A 25,426-nucleotide genomic window follows, 5' to 3' on the forward strand; every position below is an offset into this window, starting at 1 on the left:
TATGACAAGGATTAATGAATTAATAAAAAAAAACTTCTCCTGTTGCATGGAGAACCACTCACTACTAAAAAGTGTGATGCTTTCAACCCCATCTAGGTATGTGTCATAGAAAATCTGTTTTGGCAAGCACCGTTCTGCTTCTTCTCTTCTTTTCTTTTCTTCTTTTTTTTTTTTTTTTTTTTTCTCAATTGACTTACTTTACCCATATTCTTGACCTTACCCTTACCATTGAATAACATAGACCGTTGCAATCTCAAACCGATCATTCAATTCATTGATCCTTCAAAGCTCTTCTAAAACCTCCCAAACATCTTTGTAACTTTACTTTGTAGGACTCTAGGTTTGAGCGCTAATGAGAGTCTAATGAGAGTTCCATCAGCTGTCCAGCATCACCTAGCTCTTACTTCACTCTATATTCCAGTCTTCAGCTTTTTCAATAGCCTAAAAGCTGACTTCATTGCTATGTTATATTGAAACAAGTGGAGATATTGAAGTTCAATACCAACCTATGGTGTTAAGTTTCAGGGGGGGTGAGAGGTGTATAACTTTTCCATTTTAAACATTTTCCTAATTTTTATATCATAAAATTAATTCCATAATACTCTCGACCTTTCCACATTTTATATGCAAAAGCTAATGGTCAAAAAAAGGGCGTGAGTAAATAGCTCCAGCTCTTATCCCATCCATATTCTTGATCCATTCCAGATCTTAGGTCAAGTGTCAATCCACATGAATGGACTGATATGGGTTCAGAAGCAAAACTAGAACCAGTTTCCTGTAATGTTATAGCTCTATATCTTCTTTTCAAAACCCTCATGGTAGAACCATGGTTTCAAGGACCACAAAGGCTAGCAGATAAAGTTCAATTATTTAGACGAAGAAGATCAAGGAGATCATCAGATAAAAAAGTGATCCCTTCTAGATCTAGGGTTTTCCAATCAAAGGTCACAGTGATGGGATATCGAGGCCTCTTCTAATAGTTCAAAAGAAGTTAGCTTCAGGTGGCTGATGATCAATAAGTGCACAGAGATGACAGTTATTATTATATATTTTTTTAGTCCAGACTCCAGAGGTAGGTAACATTGATTTGCTTATGGTTGAAATACATGATTTCATTTTATTGCTTTAGAAGAGAGTTCTAGAGACTTTTTCTCATCAAAGAACTTCAGAATCACCTTTGTCACAATATATCCGAAAGCTTACAAAATCAAGGTTCAAAAACTCAGACTTAGGCCTCTTTTCGGCCTGACCGAAATGGGCGAAATTTCGCCGAAACAGTGCATTTTTTGCTAGTATGTTTCAGTTGGCCATTTTGGGGGCAAACAGCCATATAAAGCTCCGATACTTCAGCAAAACCTTATTTTAACCTATATAAACACATGTAAACCATCATATTGCAAGAAAAGTCACACAAAGTGGTGGTTTAGATTTGCACCCATGGTTCGCAGTATACATTTCTACACATTATTTTAGTACTAAAAGACTGAGAAGCAAAGTAAAACAAGTACACTATGCACCACGAATGAAAAAACATAATATTGATCAATTTTGAAATAGTACAAAGCAAATGTCACAGTGTGCCAAGTACAAAGTCCCAACGATACGATATTAAGGGCCCCCTCAAGCCATCCTAATGGTTAATACCCAAAAGAGTTACGTGGAGCATCAAGTCCACTCATGGACCAATGGTGCCGACACCAATTTCCTTCAACTGTATAACAAATGCAGACCATGTCATAGTGGCCGGAACAAACACTTGAACTACTCCACAACTGCCCTGTAAATGGCCTCACCTACAGACTAGAGGTAACCTATACTAGGGAATAGGTCACCATACTGGGACGAACCAACCACTCAGCCACTGTAACTTGATGGTGTTGCCAGCATGTACGACTGGCAGGCCGGGTAGGAGAAGAGGTTTTTCATGGTTTTCCACAATGGACAATCCAGTCTTTATTTTCAAACCAAAATGAAATATTTTTCCTTGTTTTTCCCCCTTTTTCAATTTTTAAAATATTTTTTCTTAATTTCAAAAATTTTAAAAATATATTTACCGTCAGGGAAAAAATATCCGACTGCCTGTGGCTGTGCAGTAGCGTGGGGGCAAATGAGAGCACACACATGGGCATATGCTTGGATGGGATGTTTTATTTCACTAGGAGCTAAACGGTCACACGATCCTATGTCTGGGTGCAAGAACCATGTGACCAGGCAGCATTCTTTATCCCATAAAAATTTCATCACCAAATTTAGGGTACTTGTCATATTTTTTGCAAAAAAAAAAATCATTTTTGGGAAGAAGTTCCTACTTTGAACTATTGAATATGACCAAATCTTCACCAATATGCAGCAAACAATGTCGTTGGAATGACATGGCAAACCCAACCACCGAATCCCAGTAGTATGTAGAGGTGAGGTGGGAAAAATAGCAAGAAAAAATGAGTTTTCTTCTTCCCGTAGGTGAATGCGACCAGACTGACTCGAAATAGGTATTTATAATACCCCCATAAGTCATATTATTTTGACATGAGGTCAAAATTTCGGCGAAACACCAAAATTTCGAAAAATAAGGTCGATCGGTCGATCCCTTAATTTCCCAGGCATTTCGTCTCAAGGCCTTCAAAATTAGTGTAATTTCTGAAATTTTGCCGATATTTCAGCAAGTTTTTGAACCATATACAAAATGCTTCAACTGAGAAGATTGTCATCCTAACAAGATATATATTTTTGTTCCATGGAGAACATCTAGGTTTGTTTTCTGTATGTAATAAAATCAAGGGGCTGAGACTCAATACGATGCAGAAAGTTCAAGCAAGGTCTAAACAGCTTTGAAATTTCAACACCTTGAATATAAAGAGGACTACAGGTTGGAAGAGAAAATGTAAGTGATTTTCCCATTAGGCTGTCAAATTTGATGGGTCATTTCCTGTAAATTCAGTCACACTGACATTCAAACATAGATCTTTATCCTCATCAAAAACTTCCAGTATGCCATAACAAAGCACTCTCTAGCTCCAACCTAATTTACTACTACTCTTGCACTCATATTTACTCTAATAATTTAAGAAATTCATCAGATTTGTTCATAATGATTTATTGTCACTTACAGAATACAAAGAATTTCATATTGCATAGTAACAATTAAAAAATTTCTCTTAACTATAAAAATTGAATGCACATGGATAAAGCAACACATTCAATCACAATTAAATGAAGTAGCATATGATTTCCTAAGATCTCAAAACAGGAAAAATAAATAAATAAATAAAAAGGTGCAACGGTGGAGAATACTGCAATATTGAGAGAGCAAAGCAGAGAGTGTATGCACAACTAGGAAGAGACGTTACAATTGATAACCTAATCATAATGCAATCACTACTAATATATAACATTTCCAAGAACGGAAGGGAATGCTGGATAAAACGTACCAATTGAACCCTTGGAAGTTAAACTCGCAATCATCTTTGCTAGAAATTCTGATCTAAATAGAGAATTTCTTAAGCAACCTGTTAACGAAATCAATGACTACCATTAGACTACAACGAATTAGATTAAATTCTTAAGCAAGCAAAATCCGGACAAGAAAAAGAGTTACTCGAAGCAGATAAGAGGTATATAGCACTGGAACTGATCAATAAGCATTATCTTTAAGCTTTAACAGGATAACAGTATAGAGAATCAAATTTCAGGAAGTAAAATGATACAGACCAACCAAAGAGAGTGGCCATACCTCAACGCCCGCAGTTTCGATATTGGTGGCGTCCGACTGTCTTCTTCTCCAAACCCAAAATCTCCCTGGGTGTCAAACTCTCTCTGTCAATCTGTCTGTTTGGTTCGGTTTCAATTTGGTTTCAGCGGTTTTGATGTGAGAATGGGTGAATCCGAAACCAAATGGTTATTATTATTCTTATCAGTCAGTTTGGTTTGCCATACCCACAAAATAATGGGTGAAAAGCAGGGGGTTTTTATTATTTTCAGGTTGGTATCAGTTTGGGTTCAGTTTTCCATGTCCGATTCAATTTTGGTCGATTTTAGTGCGGTCTGATTTGATTTTGGTTCGCAATACCCTCATTGAAATTCAATCCAATAGGGATCAGTTTGGTTCGGACTAGTTCAGGCCAGCTCTGCCCAAGTCACCGGTTCGTTTTGCATTTTGACACTCCTACCAAAACCCATTTGGAGACAATCCCCCCCCCCCAAAAAAGACACAAGAATATTTACATGCTACAAAGAGTTTGATTGCTGCATTAGCATGCTTTGACGTGGTAGCACAATTGGCACCTCCCTACCTAAAGGCAGCCTTACTCTAGTAAACCTTCCGAGCCTCTGCATGCTTGGATGGATCTGCTAGGGACACTGTTGCAATTGCAACTCGGCAAACAATGTGCTTTCTGGATGCTACCTTTGCCCCTCTCTATGGTATTGTGACGTGTTTTTTGATGGTCCATAAACAAACAGTGTTGAGTTTGCTCTGCAACTTTAGGCCAAAAAGTAGGACTACCCATCAAACTAGGTCAATCGCTTAAAAATTGTGTGAACCTCCAGCTCCCTCGATTCGGATTGTAATGCTCACTCTCAAAATGGAAGGCTTCACTGAGAGAGAAAGTAATTCTGTTAAGTGTAGTATTGTGTGTGCTACCTCCCCATCTATGGATGAAAAAGAGAACGTACATGGAGGAGGTTGATATCTGCATTCATGAGCATTGAAATATATTTAAGAGAAAGAAAGGGCTTAGAGTAAGTTAGCACCAAGAAAAAGTAAAATGAAGGCTAAAGACTCTAGAGGGAAGAGGGGGCTATTACCAAAAGAAATGTACTAAGGGAGGCTCCATTATAGAGCCTTTGGCAGTGGATCTAATTCCCTAGGGATCTACTCCTATGTATGATCGTGTAGAATACTCTTTATATGCATGTAATATATTACCATAGGATTAGTTTAAAGATCATAAGAATGCTCTTTTGACCACTAGATTCTTTTAAGCCATTTGAACTTGATTTCCAACTTCATGCCTATTGTATATAACCAGATTTTAGCTTATAGGGAACCGTATTAAACACGTATCATATTATTGTCGTATGAGTTTCATTGCGTTGGATTTTTAAAAAGCATTATTGTCTTCTCATCCGTTTAATCCTTTACGTATTCGTACTCATTTTATTTTGGGTAAAGTACACGTACCCACCTATAATGCACCCAATATTCCTCGTACCCCCCTAAGCTTCCGATAAGTCCACGTACCATCCCTCAATATTCCACGTACCACCCCTGCTTTACCCCCCTAATGCCATTTAAATCCACACCATGTATTAAATGCTAGAAAATGACCAAATTACCCTTTCTTCTATCTTCTCTAAAATCTGAAAAGACCTAATTACCCTGACCTTATTTGCTAAAATTGGAAAAGACCAAAATACCCTCATCTTCCCCAAATCATCATCTTCTTTTACATATCCACCACCAACACCACCACCGCCACCCACCATTAACACCATCACCACCGTGAAGGCCCACCTCCAGCACCACCTCCAACTCCTCCACCTATACCAAGCTCTGGTTTGTCTTCATTTTGTGGTGGAGAGAGGTTTGATTTGTCTGATTTTTTTTGGGGTAAAAGTTTGATTTTTCTGGAAACAAGCTCTGGTTCGATGTTGGTCACTAATTCGTCTCTTTTGAACATGAGCTGTGAATTTTGTGACACGATTTTGGTCATTAATTCGACTCTTTTGATCTGGGTCTACTAGATTTGGTTAGCTTGATCTGTTGAACATGGCCCAAATTTGTTTTTTTTTTTTTTGTTTTTATAGTGATTTGGGAGTTACAGTTCCAATTCAATCCCTCCGTTTTTGAATTTCTCCTTCAATAGAAACGAAAATAGAGTAGAATGTGCACTTAATAACACATTCAAACACAACTAAGAACACTTAACCTAGAAACCAATAGGTTTTTAGAAGGGTTTTACCTCTAGTTTCTCCCTAAGTGCCATGCTCTCAGAGATGCTTTGTTCAAAATGCTCCTAGGAGTGTGGTGGATCTTTTCCCTTAGTCGTCTAGGGTTTTCTCTTTCAGATTGCAGTACAGTTTAGAACCAATTAGAACACTGCCTTCCGCTCGCTTAGAACTTTGTGAGAGGGCGAAGGTCTGCGTGTTGCGGTTGTATCCTAAAGTACATTCAGTTATCTTATATGACATAAGAGGTGTATTTGCTAAGATTTTTAGTAAGTTAGCATACTAAAAGGAGATCCTAAATTATTTTGAATGTTTAGCTTCTTGAACGTTCTCGAGACCATAGAATTGGGCTTTGAAGACCAAGTCTTGAAGATCAAAATCCTTAGCCTTGGATGGAAGATTACCTGTTCTGAGAATGGATAGAAAGATGGAAAAGATCTCTGGGTCTCTGTCCACGAATCGAACAACTGATGGAATGGCTGATGCATCGGAAAGCATGGAAAGGAAGGATTTAGAACCAGCTTGAGCAAGGGTTTGTCTGGTGGTTTGAAAGAGAATTGGTAAGGGAGGGGGACTCGGTGGTGGAATTGGTACAGGTGGAGGAGTTGGAGGTGGGGCTTCACGGTGGTGATGGTGCTAATGGTGGGTGGCAGTGGCGGTGGTGATGGTGGTGGTGGTGGTGGTGGCAGTATTGGGTATGTAAAAGAAGATGATGATTTGGGGAAGATGAGGGCATTTTAGTCTTTTCAAATTTGAGCAAATAGGTCAGGACAATTAGGTCTTTTCAACTTTTAGAAAAGATAGAAGAAAGGGTAGTTTTGTCATTTTATAGCATTTAATACCTAGTGTGGACTTAAATGGCAATGGCATTAGGGGGTAAAGCAGGGGTGGTAAGTGGAATATTGAGGGGTGGTACGTGGACTTATCAGAAGCTTAGGGGGGTACGAGGAATATTGGATGCATTATAGGGGGGTACGTGTACTTAACCCTTTTATTTTTGGTACTGAACTTACTAACTAAACTCACATCCCTAACGTTCTCTCTCCTCCTGACAATATGGATATCTATTAACAAAACTCATTCTCGTGTCCCGATTGATGTGGCATGGGAGATTCTTTTTACACGGTGGTGGCAACAATATTCAACCCTGAAACAATTAAAATTATTAGAAGGGAGAGAAAATGAGCAATCTACATGTTGCATGCATCTAGTGGCATCTCCCACCCCCAAGTAAATGGGGGCACGGTACTACATCCTTTAAGTTCGAAATCTGAGATAGCCTCTTCAACCATCTACCGAACTTTTCCTCTAGTGCTTGAATTTTCATTAAAATCATCCAGGCATAATTATGGGTGACTCATAGTTCGTCCTACCTGAGCAAGATCCCTCCATAGATTTGAGCAACCTCTACTTTTGGCTCGTCGTAGATGAAAGGAATTTGACGCATGAGATATAGGTAAGCAGCATAAATTGATAGGTCAAAAATCTTTCTAGACGCAAAGGGAAGATATAGTAAAATATCATCAGTCCAAATAAGGTAGAAGCCACCAAAAAAGCCCTTGGGGGTTTAGAAAGAAAATATTAGTAAATCTTAATCTTCTTTTTGTTTTTACTTTATTCATATAAGTTCAAGTTCGTTTGGTTTCCATTAGAAAAGCTAGGCATGGTTGGATTGCAAAACACATGCTGATAAGGTATTTTATAGTCAAGGGTTGACCACTCCCTTGACAGTTCCAACAAAGAAGGCTCATCATTGCTAAGGTGGTTGATCAAGGTAGCCACCCACACCAATGAGTGATCACTAGACTTTTATTGGGGTAATGCAGGGACATGAAACTAAAGATGACATCGAGCCAATAGGGGAAGTTTTAAGCTCTTCGATAATGACTAATGTTTCAACAAAAAAAATTGATAATGACTAATGAAGGAGAGGGGTCATGAGAGGTGGGGTGAGGGTTGGTCGTAACAACAATTTTTTTAAATTTAAAACTGACACGGTTGCTAGCCCATTATTCTTATTAAACAAAGTTTACCCAAGCTGTTGGTGGTAATGGAAGTGGTATGATACCAGATACATAACAAAAATTGCGGTAACAAGATCTCGATGAATAAATGTGATAACGAATCAATAATGGGATAGATAGCTTACCTAAAACGAACTAGATGCAGGTTCCTCCAAAGGAATGCAATACAATAACACAAACACCATTTGATTGCACCAACTCCAATGGAAAAAATCCTTGCTTGAGGAAGAAGAAGTTTCTATTTTTCTCTTATCTAAGAGAATATTGTGTTGACTAAAATTGTACTACAATTTAGGGTTTGACCCAAGCTTCTATTAAATAGAAAAAACCTACTTAGGATATTACAATCTAACAATCAAGATCATGCCAAGTGGTGTGATCCTAAAGGGCTACCGCCTTTAAGATATCTTTAATTACACAAAATGACATCTTTACAAAAAGCGTAACTTGAAAACACCTTATAGATATTTTCATTACACTTTATGCCCCACACTACCAATATCCACAACTCACTGTTAGAGTTTATGAATTAGGGGTACTTTAGTCCATGTCTTTGTTATAAGTCACTAGAGTTGTAATTTTTAATTTTTATTTCTTTTTATCTTTTACCTCCCCAAGGAGGTCTTTGTAATTCTCTAAAGTATTTTTAATAATGTGAAGTAAATAGGTGTTAGGAGAATACTCTCCCAACACACATGATTCCCTCACCCTCTCTTCTTCTCTTCTTCTGCTCCTTCTTGCTGCAAAGCTCTCCTCCATTACTAGAATCTATTCACCTTTAAATCCTAACTTGGTATCAGAGCTAGGTTTGAGAGCCAACTAGGGTTCTAGCTGCCTTGTATCCTTTTTTGGAACCCTAAAAAATTTAGAGGGTTCCAATAGGAGGTTATATCATGTAAAGAAATATACAAAAGTAATCTAATGAAGTTCTCTCATCATCAAGAAGGTCATACACAATAAGTTTGAGAAGTTTGAAGAAAGACATTAGGCAGTTTGCAGCTCAAATCAAAGAAAGATATCCCAGATTACTGTTCCGTGAACTGTAACCCGAGAACTGAAAATGCTCTTCTTCTTTTTCGTCAGAGCTTTGTTGGAGTCGGTACTTGGCCCATTCAAGTTGTCTTAAGGTCCCCTTTCAAACCCTTAAAAGCTTGGTTGCAAAGGAAGACAGCCCAAGGTCTGCAACTCCTATTTTTGGCTCTTGCTACTATGATTCCGCCAGCTCTGTTACTACTTCTTATTTGACTTCTTTTTTGGAAACCAATGCATTAAGATGGTTATTAGTTGATGAGATTGGAAGGTCTACATCTTGTTACACTCGTTGGGTATTATGCACTGAGGTTCTTTTGAAGTTTTTTGGTTGTTATGTGGTGTATGGCTGCTGTGAATGAAGTTGGACTGCACATGAAGTGTTTGATTTAATGTTTGTGAAGGACTTATCCTCCTTTTTTACTGTTGTAACTACTTGGGCAGTGTATTGCCCCTTGTTTACTGGATATCTTGTCTGTGTTTGGGTAGAGTTTACTCCCCATTTGTGCAAGACACCATTCTGATTTGTTGGGCAGTGTCTTGCCCTTTGTTTGTTGGATATCTTGCATGTGTTCGGGTAGAGTTTACTCCACATTTGTGCAAGACAATATTCTAATTTATTTGGTTTTTTGGTACCTTATCTACTATGTCTGGGGCTGATTCTGAGGTCAATGGCCTACTTCTGGCTAGTGGTATCCCCACTATGGCTTCCAATGATAATCCCAACACCTAAATATCGGTTGTGAAGTTGGAAACAACCAACTACTTGGACTAGGGGTGTCAATTCCAAGCCCACACCAGTAGAAACGATCTATCCCGATCGATCACAACCCAGAATCGGCATGATCGAATAATAAATATGCGGGGCTTAGCACCCGATCGATTATTAAACGATCGTACACGGTGCAAAGGAGGAGCCCGACGGTCTCCCCGACCGACCTGACCAAATGTATTAATATAGTGAAAAATGTGAAATTTAAGTCGTCGTGACTCGTGACTATGTTCATATATATTGTTAAATATTGTTATATAATAAATTATATATTTAATGTATCTGACATTCTGCATTTCTGCCCGACAATTCAGCCCCACGACCCCCACCCCATCACTTAACTTCTTAAAATTATCTATTGTATTCGAGAATCCAGACTCCATCTATTTAATAATAATTTTTTATTTTAAATTGCACACACTACGGAGTACAACCTGTCTTCAACTATCTCTAGTATTTGACGTAATCCATTCTCTCACTTCCTTCTCACATTCTCTTCTCTTTTTCTCCTCTTTCCAACTTTAAAGAGGCGGCTTCAAATTTTTGACAATATCAACACCTCCGTGGTCGTAGCCACTACAACCACCTTTGTAAGCATAGCGTGAGCGAGAGAGGGAGATCTCTCTCCATTCGATGTTCTGATTTCTCACCTCATATTCTTTGAGAATAAATAGTGAAGGTAAAATGTATGCAAGCAAAATCATAACTCCTCTCAGGTACCCTTACCCAATTACTCCTTGTTGGCTTACCTCTTTTCTCCCTCTCAATCTCTCTTGATTTTATATTTTCAGTGTAATCCTAATGGCATCGGTGTTCCATCTGAATCCTTGTAGTCTCAAACCTGCCTCCTTCTCCCACAATCAGATTGATATGAAATGATTTTAATCTATCTTTCATCGATTAGAGACTGTTTATAGCCCGAATGCACTGATTAGTAAGAAATCGATTATTTCTTGATAATCGACCGACCAACTATTACCATGACCATGTCTGATCATTGAAGGCCCGAGTGCATAAACAATCGGGAACGGTGCATGATTTCAAAGGGTGGTGCCCATTTAGGCCCTATCGAAACCGACTGTAACCGACCGGTTGACACGCCTAACTTAGACTGGTCTCGTTCTGTGAAGATGTCTCTGAGAAGTAGAGGAAAGTTGAGGTATATTACTGACTCTATTAAGGAGCCTGCTACTACTGATCCAGGATACCTGAAATGGGAGACTGAGAACTCCACCGTTATGACTTGGTTGGTCTTCTCCATAAAACCTGAAATAAGTAGGAGATTTATGGATAAGGAGACTGCAAAGGATATGTGGGATAGTATTACCAGGGCCTTTGATCGAGTTGGTGACTATGCAAAGATCTACCAAATTCACCAAAAGGTTATCGATATGAAGCAAGGTGAGAGGAGCATCTCTGATTACTACAACACTGTTATCAGACTGTGGTAGGAATATGATCACTACAGGTACCTTCGACTGTCCAATTCTGAAGATGAAGTTAAGGTCTACAAGAACCAGAAAATTGAAAGGATTTTCTAGTTCCCATAGAGACTGAAAAACTGGGGGGAAAGGCCAATGGCCAACTCGTGGAGATCACCGTGAGAGATTTAAATGTGATCATTGTGGAAAACTAGGACACACTAAGGACAAATGTTGGGACCTTCATGGACAGCCCCTAGGTATGCGTGGTGGTTCAGCTGGTGCACGGGGTGGCAAGTGAGGGGGAGCTAGGGCTCACTTTGTGACATCTAGATCCCAGTCTGCTCTTGATTCTCTTTCACAAGATGATATTGTAGCCCTCCGCCGACTGATGTCTCACATTGGTTATTCTTCTACTAGTTCTACGCCTGGAGGGTCCACTGCTTCTGCCTCAGCTCTGCAGGTCTCATCTGCCGCTCCTACTACTCCCACTTGAATCATTGACTCCGAAGCCTCTGACCACATGACTGGTATGTCACAGGATTATGATTCCTATTCCATTTGTTCTGGTCGGGACAAGGTAAGGGTTGTTGATGGTTCCCTTTCTTCTGTCTCTGATCAGGGTAATGTGAGGGTTACTCCCTCTCTTTTTCTTGAGTCTGTTCTTCATGTCCCTGATTTTGCTATTAACCTATTATCACTAAGTCACCTAACCAAATCTCTAAATTGTTGTGTCACTTTCTTTCCTTCCTATTGTCATTTTCAGGATTTGGAGACAAAGAGGGTTATTGGCAATGGGATTGAGAAAGGAGGACTCTACCTTCTTGAACCACGGTTACCTGATTCATCTACTACTGCAGCTTATGTTTGTGGTCAGAGTGATCGCAGTACTTTGGAGTCTGTAATGCTTTGGCATCAACGTTTGGGGCATCCTTCTTTTGTTGTTATGAGGAGATAGTTACCCCATTTGTTTACTTCTTTTCCGTCTTATGTTTTTCAGTGTGAATCATGTATTTTTGCTAAACATTGTCGAACATCTTATCCTTATCATAGTAATAAATCAACAGTTCCTTTTTCTCTTGTTCATTTTGATGTTTGGGGACCTTCTCCCACTATTTCTTTATCTGGTTTTTGTTACTTTGTTTCATTTGTGGATGACTATTCTCGATCCACTTGGACTGTTTTGTTGAAACAAAAGAGTGATGTTTGTGATGCCTTCAAGAGTTTTTATAACTTTATCAGTACTCAGTTTGGTACTCGATTTCAAATTGTTAGGTCTGATAAGGGGGTGAGTACATGTATGGGGAGCTCCAGCAATTCGTTACTGATAATGCCATTATCCACCAACTGGCATATGTTGACACCCCTCAACAAAATGGGGTAGCTGAGAGAAAAAATCGCCACTTATTAGAAATCACCAAGAGTCTTCTATTTGGTATGCATGTGCCTAAGACTTTTTGGCCTGATGCACTTCTTATTGCTGCCTTCCTTATTAACTGGATGCCATCTCCACTCCTTGGCTCCAAATCTCCCTTGGCACTCCTTTCTCTTCAATCCTCAGTCCTCTCCTTGCCTGCAAAAGTCTTTTGTTGTGTTTATTATGTTCATGTCAACAAATCAGCCCACACCAAGCTTGACCCCAAAACTCTCAAGTGCATCTTGTTGGGCTACTCTGATTCAATCAAAGGATATAAGTGTTACCATCCTCCTTCCCGAAGGCGATTTCTCTCCAAAGATGTCAGCTTCTTTGAGTCTATTCCTTACTTTTCTTCTCCTCAGCATCCTCTTCAGGGAGAGAGTACTAGAAATACACAAGATGCTAATGTCATTCCTTTTCTATCTCCCTTGCCTACCTCTACTTCCCCATTCTTATTTGATATTGGAAAATACAAAGAAGTGGATGTTGTTGATGCTGATGGTGTTGTTGATATTGATGCTAGCAGTGGTGGTGATGCTAGCAAAAAAAAAGAATATAAGGAAATAAGATTCAAAGATGTTGTATTCACAAGAGGTGAATGCTTGCTGAAGGGAAAAGGAAAGCAACCTTAGTATACATTGTAGGGAAAACAACCCTGCCAAAACTCCTCTTTGGGTCCACATCATCAGTCTCATCCTCCTCAGTCAGGTAGCACTTCTCCTTCTAAATTAGATCTTCCCATTGCTATGAGAAAGGGGAAGAGAGCATGTACTAACCCCATAGCCCAGTTTGTTTCCTATGACTCTATTTCTCCTATAGGTATTGCCTTTTCCATTGCCCTTGAGTCTTCTTCCATTTCCAAAAATGTCACAGAAGCCTTATCTGATCCAAAATGGATGCAAGCAATGTCTAAGGAAATAGTGGCCCTGGAGAAGAATAATACTTGGACACTGGTTGATCTTCCCAGAAGGAGAATTCCAGTTGAATGCATATGGGTTTATACCATCAAGTATAGATCAGATGGTACAGTGAAAAGATATAAAGCTCGACTGGTTGCAATGTACAGTCAAGTGTATGGTATTGACTCCCAAGAGTCCTTTGCCCCTGTAGCCAAGTATAACTCAATCCGGGTTCTTCTGTCAGTAGCAACCAATATAGATTGGCCAATGTACTAATTAGATGTGAAGAGTGCATTTCTTCATGGAGATTTAGCAGAAGAAGTATACATGCAGCCCCCTCCTAGATTTAATTGTCCCTCAGCTGAAGGGAAAGTGTGTCTCTTGAAGAAAGCTCTCTGTGGCCTCAAACAGTCTCCTAAGGCCTGGTTTGAGAGATTTAGACAAGTCATCCTAAAGAATGGATATTACCAGAGTTAAGCTAACCACACTTTGTTTATCAGGAGAGGAAATGGTACAGTCACAACTCTCATTGTTTATGTTAATGACATTGTAGTAACTGGGAATGATATTGCTGAGATAAATAGATTGAAGTCTTATCTGGCTAAACAGTTTGGGATCAAAGACCTTGGACTCTTGAAATATTTCTTGGGTATTGAGGCATCTAGATCAAGGAAAGAAATCAACATGTGCCAGAGATAATTTGTATTGGACCTTCTAAAAGAGACAGGAATGTTGGGGTGTAAACTAGCAACCTCTCCAATTGATCCGAATCACAAGCTTGGTGGTCATTGTGGTTCTCCTCTCATAGATGCAAGCAAGCATCAAAGATTAGTTGGTAAACTAATCTATCTCCCCTTGACTCGACCAGATATCAATTATGCAGTAAGAGTGGGGAGTCCGTTCATGTATTCTCCTAGGAGTGGACATCTGGATGCAGTGTATTGCATCATTAGATACTTGAAATCCTACCCAAGAAAGGGTCTTCTATTTGCCAGGCATGACCATTTACAGATCGAAGGTTACACAGATGCTGATTGGGCTGGTTCATTCTCTGACAGGAGATCTACTTCTGGATACTGCACTTTTGTGGGTGGTAATCTAGTTACCTGGAGGAGCAAGAAACAACCAGTTGTAGTTAGATCTAGCGTGGAGGCAGAGTTTAGAGCCATGGCTCATGGAGTATGTGAACTTATATAGCTAAAGAAACTACTTCAAGACTTGAGTTTTGACATAGAAGGACCAATGAGACTCTATTATGACAAGGCTGCTATAAGTATTGCCCACAATCCAGTTCAACATGATCGAACCAAACATATTGAGGTTGATCGACATTTCATCAAAGAGAAGTTGGATTCTGGTTGCATTTGTACTCCTTTTGGGAAGACATGTGATCAAGTAGTAGATATCTTCACCAATGGCCTCATCCCTGGCCTATTTAGTACCTTATTATGCAAGCTGGGAATGTATGACATTTATTCTCCAACTTGAGGGGGAGTATTAGAGTTTATGTATTAGGGGTACTTTAACCCATGTCTTTGTTATAAGTCACTAAAGTTGTAATTTTTAACTTTTTTTTTTTTAATCTTTTACCTCCCCAAGGAGGTCTTTGTAATTCCCTAAAGTATTTTTAGTAATGTGAAGTAAATAGGTGTTAGGAGAATACTCTCCCAACACACACGATTCCCTCCTCCTCTCTTCTTCTTGTCCTTCCTGTTGCAAAGCTCTCTTCCATTACTAGAATCTATTTTTGTTTAAATCCTAACTCTCACAAGTATGGAGTCAAATGATCCATCAAAATTACAAGTATACTATATAAAAAACCGTGAGTGTTAGGATCAATGATCAACCAAAATTATTTAAAATTTCTTTCAAATAATAATATTAAACTAATATTACTGATGCCTTGGATTCCGATCGATCACTATCCAACAACTCACATATTTGGATGTTTACCTTATTGGGATGCGAAAATCATATTGAGGAACATCCCCCATTCACGCATATACATCATACAATGAGCGTTTAGTGTGTAGTCAGTCTTGTAGGTAGACATCAACCACTGGATCACCACGATTGCATGAAATATAAACACAACAATAAGTGCCTCTCAAGTACGGGAAGAAGTAACTACCGGAAGTCTCCTTGCAAATACAATCGCTAAACCAAACCGAAAATTCCAATGGATCAATGTTTAATACAATTAAGTGCCTACATCATACTTCCATATTAATCTCTATTAGGAAAATATACAACGTGGCAACTCTAGAACAGAGTGCCCAAATCTGTCCATAGTTGTAAATAAGTAACGGTAAAAGCGGGCAATTGAATACATTATCAAAATAATCACACCAAACATATGGATATGAAAATGTATTAATTAATTTAATCAAATAAAATTGGGTTTGATGGACATATACATCAAATGTAATTAATCCAAAACAAGCGTCACGAAGGATTTAGATTCACTGGGCCCTAGATGTTTATCAAGGGCATTGGGGGAGCTTGGTCCATCACGTGTAACGTTCTAAGTCAAGCATCGTGATGAGGAATTATGGGGCTTGGCCTTGAGGTATCAGTCGATCTTGGAGGTTTCCCCTTGCACAAGGGTGGGAGAACTAGGGGCGCCTAAGCTGTCTCTTGATTGTAGGGAAGTGGCTAGGAGATTCTGTTGCGGTCATTCTTGTACGCTATCAGAGTAAGGTAGGGAAAAATTGAGCTGGTTTTCTCACAACAATAAGTGTCGTTGGAACCGCTCCATGCATTCCTTCGAGTGGATCAATGAAAGGACAAACTTGGAGAGATGTTTCGCCCGGTCAGATTTACGTTGCTCATCAGTTGTAGAGCGATAAATAAATATTAAAGGGGAAAAGAAGGCTGCCGGGCTGCATGGAGCCTAAGTAGACACAGGACGGGTGAAATGAGCGCCCCACCCCTATTGGATGCTCTCGTGCTGGTGCAGGGGCCATGCAACTTGGCATCGATCCCCCTCCCAACAATTAATTTGTGGAAAAAGGTTATCTAAGCCGCTGAGGTAGGGTACACTAGCACATTTATGTCTCTCTCTCCTCTTCACATGAAATGACCTTGCTACCCTCCAATGTATGATACTATTTTGTCACACCTCGTTGGTGCTCTTCTCTATGCCACTTGTTCAAAGAACCCTCTCCCTTAAATTTGATATCATATTACACGTACATACATTAATAAAGTAAGGAAAAGATTAGACCCAAAAAAATAAAACTACACATAAATGAACCCCCAAAAGAATCATGTTACACATTCATGTATCTTATATAGAGAAAATTATTTGGACCCCCCTAGACCATTGCCTGTTTTCTTACTATCCCCAACTTTTCAAATAATTACTTGACACCCCTGATGGTATTAGTTCGCTGGTAGTTGTTGAATGGAAAAGTCCATTTTACCCTTATCACATATTCAATAGAAAACGATGAAATTGATAAATTTACACCTCTTCTCCTCCTCCTCCTTCTTCTTGCAACCCCATCACCCCCTACCCCCTACTGCATTGCATCTGGAACATGACTATTCAAACAATTACATGACACCCTAATCGATTTAAAAAAAAATCATCTTTTCTTAAACAAATTTCAAATCAAAATAACTCAAAATCCTTAATCGATTTTTTTTTCTTCTTTGTTAAGAACCTCTTCTCTTCTTCCCACGGTTAGCCATTGGTGTAGGAAACCGAAAATCTTTTCCTCCTCGCTACAGATTCATTTGGGCTCATCCATCAAGAAAGGGGATTAAACACCACACCAATAAAGAGTATAGTCCTACTCTCCCCTTCCCTCACCGTGAACATGAATGGATGGTTTGCTATAGAATTTGGTGGAGAGCACAAAGACAATTCTTCAGCAGCGGTGGAGGGAGCAGCCTCTATCCCTTCTTCACTTCAATCAAAGATCGATGGAATATGTTAGAGACATTGGCAACCTTGTTCAGAGTCTACCATTTCAGTCAGCTCTCCAATCTTATCGAACGGCAATACCATTCCCATACCCTTTAGAATTTCTATAGCTTTAAACCCGAATGAGATTTTAAACCTAAGAATACCGAAATCCCAATTATAACTTCCTAAAGCCGCAGAGGCCGATTCAAGAAGTTAGGGTTTACATTCAAATTTTCTATTAGATTGCGTAATCCATGCCTTCTATCTGGGGGATAGAAGCACATGGAGTATTGCCTCTCTTCTAGGCCACTTCGGTAGGGGAATATGAGGATTCTGAAACCAAGAAGAAGAAGAAGAATCGGGCATTACAAAAAAATTAATCGATGACATCATGACTAAACTAACGGACATGACCTACTTGAAAAAAAAGGTAAAATGCAGGGGATGTTCAAGTAATTGTTTGAAAAAGGGGCGATAATAAGAAAATGGACAATAATTTAGGGGGTGTCCAAGTAATTTTCTTTTTTATATTTATACATATATGCATATAGATTGGGCTATAATAAGCTGACCCGAGGCCTTTATCCAAACTGCTCTGGCTAAGCCTCTAGATGACTAGGCAAAATCGGGTCAGGCGTGATAGAGTGATAGGGCGTAGTGGCCCCCAGTCGCATCCCTTATTTTAGATTGGGACTCACATTAAAAGGTGCCGACCAGGCGAGCACCATAAATTCAGTTCCAAGTCAATACCAAGTTGGGCCAGAGGACATTTTTGTAATTAGGAATAGGTTTAGGACCGTTTTCATAATTACAGTAATTTTAGAAATGGACGGCTGATATTAGATCTCATGTGCCTCCTCTTATATATAATGCTTACGCAAAACCCTCGCATTCGCCCGCGAGCTCCATTTATAATTTTAGGGTATCTCGCCAAGGTTGAAACCTCTGCAACTCAAAGCCGTAGCGACTGCTCGAGCTCTGATCAGCCATGGGTAAGCTTAATACCTACATTTCGTTCTATGCGCTTCTTCATTCAAGTTGGAGATGCTTATATTGCGTTTATTTATTTGTTTATAACATCTATTATACGCTTTTGGGTGCTAGGGTATTGAGTTTTCGTTTTCTGATTCATGAGTGAAAACAGTAGGGCATGATTCAGCTTAGGATATAGAGTGTAACTTGCAAGTGGAATGGAGCTCTTTCTTCTCCTCCCCCCCCCCCCTGTAATAGTAGCATGGAACCATTTCGGTGCATGATTTAGAATCCTTCTCATGAATTGTTGGTTGCAACCAGTGTTTGCTGGTGTATACTATTAGAAGTTTGAGGTTGAATTATTTCTATTAAGTTTTTGTTAAAACCCGATGAACAATTTGTTGAATCCCCGAGTACTTAATGCCGGATCAGCTTCTTCTACTTCAATGAGCATATTCATCTTAAGGTTATTCTGTATAGTTGAAGTTTAGTCTTTTATTGGTTCAGTCATACAAATTCTCCGTTTTGAATGATGAATCGTACACATTGTCAGTAGGATGGTTACACAAGGCCACACATTATACATCGAGAACTTTTTGGGTCAGAGAAGTTCCAAATTGTATTTGAGAAGACTGGTAATGTGCCATAAAGGTTTTCCGTGGAGGAATTTTTCATTCAATATTTTTATCATCAGTTATAAATCCTATTATTAGATTCCTTTGTGACGGGGAATATGGAAACATACACAAAGCTCTCATGAAAATAAAAAAAGAAAGATTAAAATCTTCCTTTAATTTTTGCAAATTTTTGAATATATGCTTTTTTAATGAATAAATAATGTAGAGTTGGCTTAGTTACTGTCAATGATTTTTCCAATATGTAAGATTTTAATTGCTTTGTCAAAAGTTATACTCCACACATCATCGTATGGATATATGGAATATGTGAGAAACCTCAATTGAATTTCAATAATTTATGATGCAAGTCTGAAGAGAACCATGTTCAGAGTGCATCTTCTCCTCCAACAGTAACTACTAAGTATTAGCCTTCATGCCTTGTTAGGGAATTTTGGTTTCTATTGTCAGTTGTAAAAAAAAGCTAGAGGCTAGGCCTAGGTGCAATGGTAAGGTTGCTTCATTGCGACCTAGTGGTGGTTGTGGGTTTAAGTTGGGTAACAGCATCTCTGCGAATTGGGGGTAAGGTTGCATACATTATGACCCTCCCCGGACTCCCGTAGTGGCAGCAGCCTTGTGCACTGGGTATTCCCTTTATTATCAGTTGTAGAAAATGGACGTTGTTAACGATATGGAGTTACGAAGTTGTGTGTATGGATGGATTGACTTATTATGATTTTTATTGTCCTCCCCTCCCCCCGGCAGCCCACATTTGCTCTGAATATGGCAGTGTGGTTATTCTGCCTGCGCTTTCTCATGTCTAGTTGCAGTTCGCTTTCATATGAGTTCTTATTGTAATCCTTTGGCTCATTTTGTATTAGGATCTGACATTGGGTCTCCGATTTTCATATTCAAGTTTTGTTGTGTTTAGTTGTGAAATATGAATTGTCAATGTTTTGATAGTTGATACTTTTGTTTTTATGGGTGATATATTAGGTGCTTACAAGTATGTGTCTGAGCTATGGAGAAAAAAACAAAGCGATGTTATGAGGTTTTTGCAGAGGGTTAGATGCTGGGAGTACCGTCAGCTCCCATCGATTGTCAGGGTCACTCGACCCACGCGCCCTGACAAGGCTCGGCGATTAGGTTTCAAGGCAAAGCAGGTAATTAGTCTCTAATGATGGTCATGGTCTGTCCAAGGGTTCCTTTATTACATGCTTTTACTGTAATATGACTTTTATACTCGTCCCCCCCTGCTGTAATTTTGGTGCTTTCAGCTTGTTGATGCCGTATTGTGCTTCTGGACCAACTTTTAAGCACCTTTATTTTGTGCATCTGTAATTCATTGTGCTGCTACTATACTCTTATTTTTAATTAATATAGTATGCGTAAGTACCCCCATCATCTGTTAATGTAGATGATGGGTCTATCATGAGTTGGTCCAACAACTTGGTTCCCCCCAACACATACATGCTCTTCTGAATTAGAATTATGGGAGAAAGTTGGTTATGCCTACAGCTTTTGGTAAGCTTGTGGCATACACCAATCACAGGGCTGGAGACAGGAGAGCAACTCGTTCTTTTCCAATTGGGGAAGAAGAGAGAATGACACATGCTGGGCACCCTGGTGGCGTGCCAGCCTTTTCTCTATAATTATTTATACATTGATTTGATTTCCGACAGGCTCAATGGTATTGCATGTGAACTTGTCTAGCAAAACTATAACCACATCTACCTTTAATATTTGAAAGAAAAACTTTCTTGTCTCTGTTGCACATTAGCAATTCAACTTCCAAAACTCATCTTTGTGTGATATACCAATACTGTGAATGATTTTATGCCTTCGACTGTCTTATTATTCCCGTTTAAGTGAGGCATTTCTGTCTTTCCCCACAGCATCTCTTCACCTTCTGTTTTTCCTGTTCTTTAACACCCTCCCCTTGCATTTAGATTTATTACTCTGCTTTTGATTTCAGAAAACATCCTTCCATTGTTTGTTTTAACAGGTCTAATGTTAAGGTAATCCTTGTTTCAGGGGTATGTTGTATACCGTGTTCGTGTTAGGCGTGGAGGCCGCAAGAGGCCTGTCCCTAAGGGTATTGTGTACGGTAAGCCAACAAACCAGGGTATTACCCAGTTGAAGTTTCAGCGAAACAAGCGGTCAGTTGCGGAGGAGCGTGCTGGTCGCAAATTGGGTGGGTTGAAGGTCCTCAACTCCTACTGGATTAATGAGGTTTGTATAAAGTCATCCAAATCTTTCTTTTATCCAAAGATAATTTTGTCTGATGCTTTGTTACGAAGTCCAGCATTCCACACGTTAGAAACTTCTAGTTTGTAATAGTTAGGTCATTCTTCTTTGTAGGATTCGACTTACAAATATTATGAGGTAATCCTTGTGGATGCTGCTCACAATGCAATTCGCAATGACCCAAGAATCAACTGGATATGCAAGCCGGTCCACAAGCACAGGGAGCTTCGTGGCCTCACCTCTGCTGGAAAGAAGTACAGGGGTCTCAATGGAAAGGGACACTTGCACCACAAGGCACGTCCATCCCGAAGGGCAACCTGGAAGAGGAACAACACCCTCTCCCTCCGTCGCTACCGTTAATTGCAGTGATATTACTTATGTGTTTTGTTTTTTTCTGGTCTTGGGCTTTCTATTGTAGGAATATTGATTTCCATTTTGGGAGATGAAAATTTTGAATTTAGAACCGTTGAATATGCACAACTTATTTTGGAGTAATTTGGACCAAGTTACAGACAGATTTCACGTTCTTGCAACCTTCTTTATTATTTTTTCTTTGCAGAAATCCAATTTTCATAGTTCTTACAACCAACACCTTATCTCAGTGTTAAGTAAACCTACAAATCTTGCATTTGTTACCAACTAGTTCTCTCTCATGGTGGGTACCCATGTTCACTTGTTAAGTAGTTAATGTTTTACTGTATGACATCCTGAAACAGAAAATGTAGCATTTGCTGATGATTCCTGTGTTCATATTCTATATTCATGTTCATGATCTAATTTCATGATGTTTACTGTTATATTCCTCCTGCCTGTGGCTCTGTTGCTGGTGGTCAAGTGGCTCTGCAACGTGAAATAGCACGGTATTATTTCAGTCTTGTTTTGGTGTTGTTTCTAGATCAGGTGCTCAAACATTTTGAGACTTGATGCAATTCAAATGTCTGGAGTATTTCAGTGATTTAGCACGCAATTATGCTCCTAATATGAGTGAACTTCCCAACTATAAAGATGTGTTGTTGGTTGATTCGGTGGGATCTCACTCATTTTTTTCCACCAAAAGCGTTTTATGAAAATCTTTTACCTCTGGATTTGGATTGCCCTACTTCCACACTAGCCATGGTAAGGAGGAAGGGAGGTGTTGGGGGGGGGGGGGGAAACAAACACACCACTTGCCATGGTAAAGAAGAGGTGGGGGAGGGGGGTTGGGGCACCACTTGCCATGGTAAGGAAGAAGTTCCCGGGGGGGGGGGGGAGGGGCGTAACTGGGCAAGTTCACTCGGAGAGCGCAGTACAATGTAGAGGTATATGCTGCGATTGGGAATGTGCTTCTAAAAGATCTGTTAAGAATAATGAATGACTGAATGTACATTAAAGCCATGAACTGAAACAAGTTCTTGCTAATGGTAAAAAAGGGGCTTTGAATGGCCCAACCAAAAGATATTGGTTGGGTAGGTTTGGCTAAGCTCGAGTAATAAAGGCCAGATATAGAAAGGTCACTCTTCTATGAAATTACTTGGGAAAACCAGCAACAAGTTGGATTACAGCAATTTTGTATCGTGATCTGATTCTATGGATATAAGAAAGACATTCGGTATGCACAACCGGGTAGAGTTACGAAACAGCTATGAAGGGGAACCATTGGAAGATAATAACTTCAGCATTCTTTCATTTAACTGTGCTTCACATGGTTATTAACATGAGTCCCCTTTGGAGTCTCGAGGTGGTAGATTAGATGGGCCATATGGGTCTTGGGGTTGAGTTCTTATCTCCATTATACTCTTGTCTTGTTAGTCATATAAGGGGTCCTAGTCCTCGGGGCTTACCATATTTTTATCTAAAAGTTTAAACTAAGAGTATTTCAAATTGTGAGAGCTGTTGGGTACTCGTACATTGTGTTTGGGTGGATGACTATCCTTTCTGTAAAGCAGCCTTTATCTAAATTTTCAGGAATTATTGTTGGGTACTCTATTGGGTGGGGTTTGAATGTTTGATCATGGGATGGACAATTACTGGGCTATTTCAATTCTTGAGTGGATTGCACTGGCATTTGTCTTCAGTTTAAAGAAGAAATGGTAGAACACTACAGATGAGTTTAATGTTGCTCATGAACTCATTTTTCAGGAAGATGGCTGTTCATGTTGCCAAATTCCTTGTGCATTTTTGGAGGTTACTTTCTAGTCCCATGTTTGTTCATAGTATTATGAAAGTGTAGCACCAAATGATGTTAACTAAGAGAGATGCACTTATCTTTTGGTGGAAGTGTTAATAAATTTAGCAAGATGATAGAGTAGGCTGAGGTGGGACCTTTATCTGCTGTTGTGCCATTGTGCGGTGCAACAGCGGCCATGTGTGCACAGTGGGATCCGCTGCTGCAACGCACGATGGCACAGCAGCGGATAAAAATTCGACTGAGGTGTACCAATGGGCACTCTCCTTAAGACCTTATTCGCCCTGTACAGGTGCAACTGGGTGTATGCATATAGGCCTTCATGATAACAGTCTTGTTGGCTTCCGGAAGTAACAGTGCATTCTGTTACTACAAACCCCTTTGAGAACTTCAGAGTAGTACTCAAGCCACACAAGTATGTAATGCAATCACAAAAACACTGTAGTGTTTTTTAAGTAAATGGGCAGCATAGAATATATGGGAGAGAGAGAGAGGTCAATGTCCCTTGAAGGTACCCTATAGAGTAGGTGTGACTCTTGGTTCTTACGGATTGGAGAGTGCTAGGAACGTATCTGTATGTACATGTACATATAGGTATGATGCACCTTGTACTCCTTGTCTTATGGGCCTGAGACTAATCCCATAGAACAAAAAATAATTAATATGTGACCAAAACCAAAACTGGCCCAACTATGAACCAAAAAGATAATATGGGCTGGGCCACCCTACCCGTTCCCTTGCCACGTCACAACCTAGCCCAGCTCGGCACACGTGTGTTAAAAAGCATCCCGGACCCTCCGACACATGGGTGAAGGGGGGAGAGTTTCTCCTCTAAGGGGCTTATTTAGAACCATAATATATTTATGGGAGAAAGAACGTCACCCGGTTGTGCAGCGTACGCCGCCCCTGCGCCCAGACACATGGGCACGTTTTAATGACTGTCACACCACCTGAAATGATGGAAATGACCATGGGAGCAGCAGTCATTTCATGTGCCCCTGTGTCTGGGTGCAGGGGTGGTGTGCGTTGCGTGACTAGGTTGACGTTCTCTTTCCCTATGTATATGAGTTGTGTGACCGGTTTGACGTTTTCTTTCTCTATGTATATATATACACCTTTATTCTTTCCCTCTCTCTCTCTCTCTCTCTCTCTCTCTATATATATATATATATATACACACACACACACATGTACACCTTTATTCTTTCTCTTCCACTTCCAATCTGGGATTAAACATTCCACACGAAGAGTGCATTGAACAAAAAAACAAACACAAGAACACAGAAAGTGTAAGTTCTTTTGGGAGGGAAAACAAAAATTTTAAAAGAAAAGAAAAGATTGAAAAAACTTTTGAAATGTTATCAAATAGCACATTTTATACAACTGGAAGTTAATACTTGAGAGATAAATATCTTAATGGAAGGAGGGGGAGACAACTATAGGCTCGACTGAGACTAGCTACTACATGCTCCTACCCCCAGATAGTCTAGTCCTTATCGTCATGGGCCCGAAAGAGGTTCTCCGTATTGATAGGAACCTCTGTTTAGGTATACTGTTGGGGTAAATAGCGATGCACGATATAAGCCCGGAAGTTGCGGCATTGAGAAATTTGAAGGCTTCATGGTCAAAGTATAATAAAACAAACAAGTACTTGCTTATCTATTCCCATGTGTCTTCACAACCTTTTTTTTTTTTATCTCATTCATTTCCTAACTCTACTCGCCTCACCCACTAGGAGGGGAATGTCTTTCTTTTGAAGGTGCTTCTTGGATTATGCAGTTCTAATTATTCGAAATAATCATTATTTCGATAATGCATGTAACTTGTCCTATTGGTCAAATTTCAGCTTCAAAGGGAAAGGTTACAAAGTGATTTTAAGGAATGTTGTAGACAACAGAATGCATTGAGGTTTGAATTTTATTAGATAATGCACTCCTTGTATTTGATGTAAATAATCATGCTGTCCCAATCCAAATCTTGTAGTAGTTTTTGGAGACGATGATTAGCT

At 39.5% G+C, this 25,426-nt stretch overlaps 2 protein-coding genes and 1 pseudogene across 5 annotated transcripts in view; 2 read left to right on the forward strand and 1 right to left on the reverse strand.

Moving 5' to 3' along the window:
- Positions 1 to 3,602, reverse strand: part of LOC122639397 (50S ribosomal protein HLP, mitochondrial-like) — a 38,797-nt gene extending 35,195 nt beyond the window's left edge. For all 3 annotated transcript variants that reach the window (XM_043832246.1, XM_043832247.1, XM_043832248.1), the window contains exon 1: positions 3,429 to 3,602. In XM_043832246.1, coding sequence (XP_043688181.1) covers positions 3,429 to 3,462 — 34 coding nt within the window. In that variant the 5' untranslated portion in view covers positions 3,463 to 3,602. The remainder of the gene's footprint in view (positions 1 to 3,428) is intronic.
- Positions 989 to 21,725, forward strand: LOC122639395 (60S ribosomal protein L15). 2 transcript variants are annotated; one of them, XM_043832245.1, is made up of 5 exons: positions 989 to 1,001; positions 18,398 to 18,413; positions 20,004 to 20,170; positions 21,042 to 21,239; positions 21,369 to 21,725. In XM_043832245.1, the coding sequence occupies exons 2-5, from the start codon at positions 18,410 to 18,412 to the stop codon at positions 21,612 to 21,614; spliced, it is 615 nt and encodes a 204-aa protein (XP_043688180.1). In that variant the 5' UTR covers positions 989 to 1,001; positions 18,398 to 18,409; the 3' UTR covers positions 21,615 to 21,725. The 2 variants fall into 2 exon arrangements, with proteins under 2 accessions (XP_043688180.1, XP_043688179.1); XM_043832244.1 differs by lacking the exon at positions 989 to 1,001 and having other exon boundaries at positions 18,354 to 18,413.
- Positions 21,726 to 22,672: 947 nt separating this feature from the next.
- Positions 22,673 to 23,327, forward strand: LOC122638964 (annotated as a pseudogene).
- Positions 23,328 to 25,426: the final 2,099 nt, after the last annotated feature.

The sequence above is a fragment of the Telopea speciosissima genome, chromosome 9 (assembly GCF_018873765.1).
Source record: "Telopea speciosissima isolate NSW1024214 ecotype Mountain lineage chromosome 9, Tspe_v1, whole genome shotgun sequence".
Taxonomy (NCBI): Eukaryota; Viridiplantae; Streptophyta; class Magnoliopsida; order Proteales; family Proteaceae; genus Telopea; species Telopea speciosissima.

Excerpts from the sequence above, each read along its gene's own strand:
- LOC122639395 (XM_043832245.1), top strand. Across the intron at positions 20,171-21,041 it reads TAGGTTTCAAGGCAAAGCAG|GGGTATGTTGTATACCGTGT; the intron begins GTAATTAGTCTC and ends TCCTTGTTTCAG. Across the intron at positions 21,240-21,368 it reads ACTCCTACTGGATTAATGAG|GATTCGACTTACAAATATTA; the intron begins GTTTGTATAAAG and ends TCTTCTTTGTAG.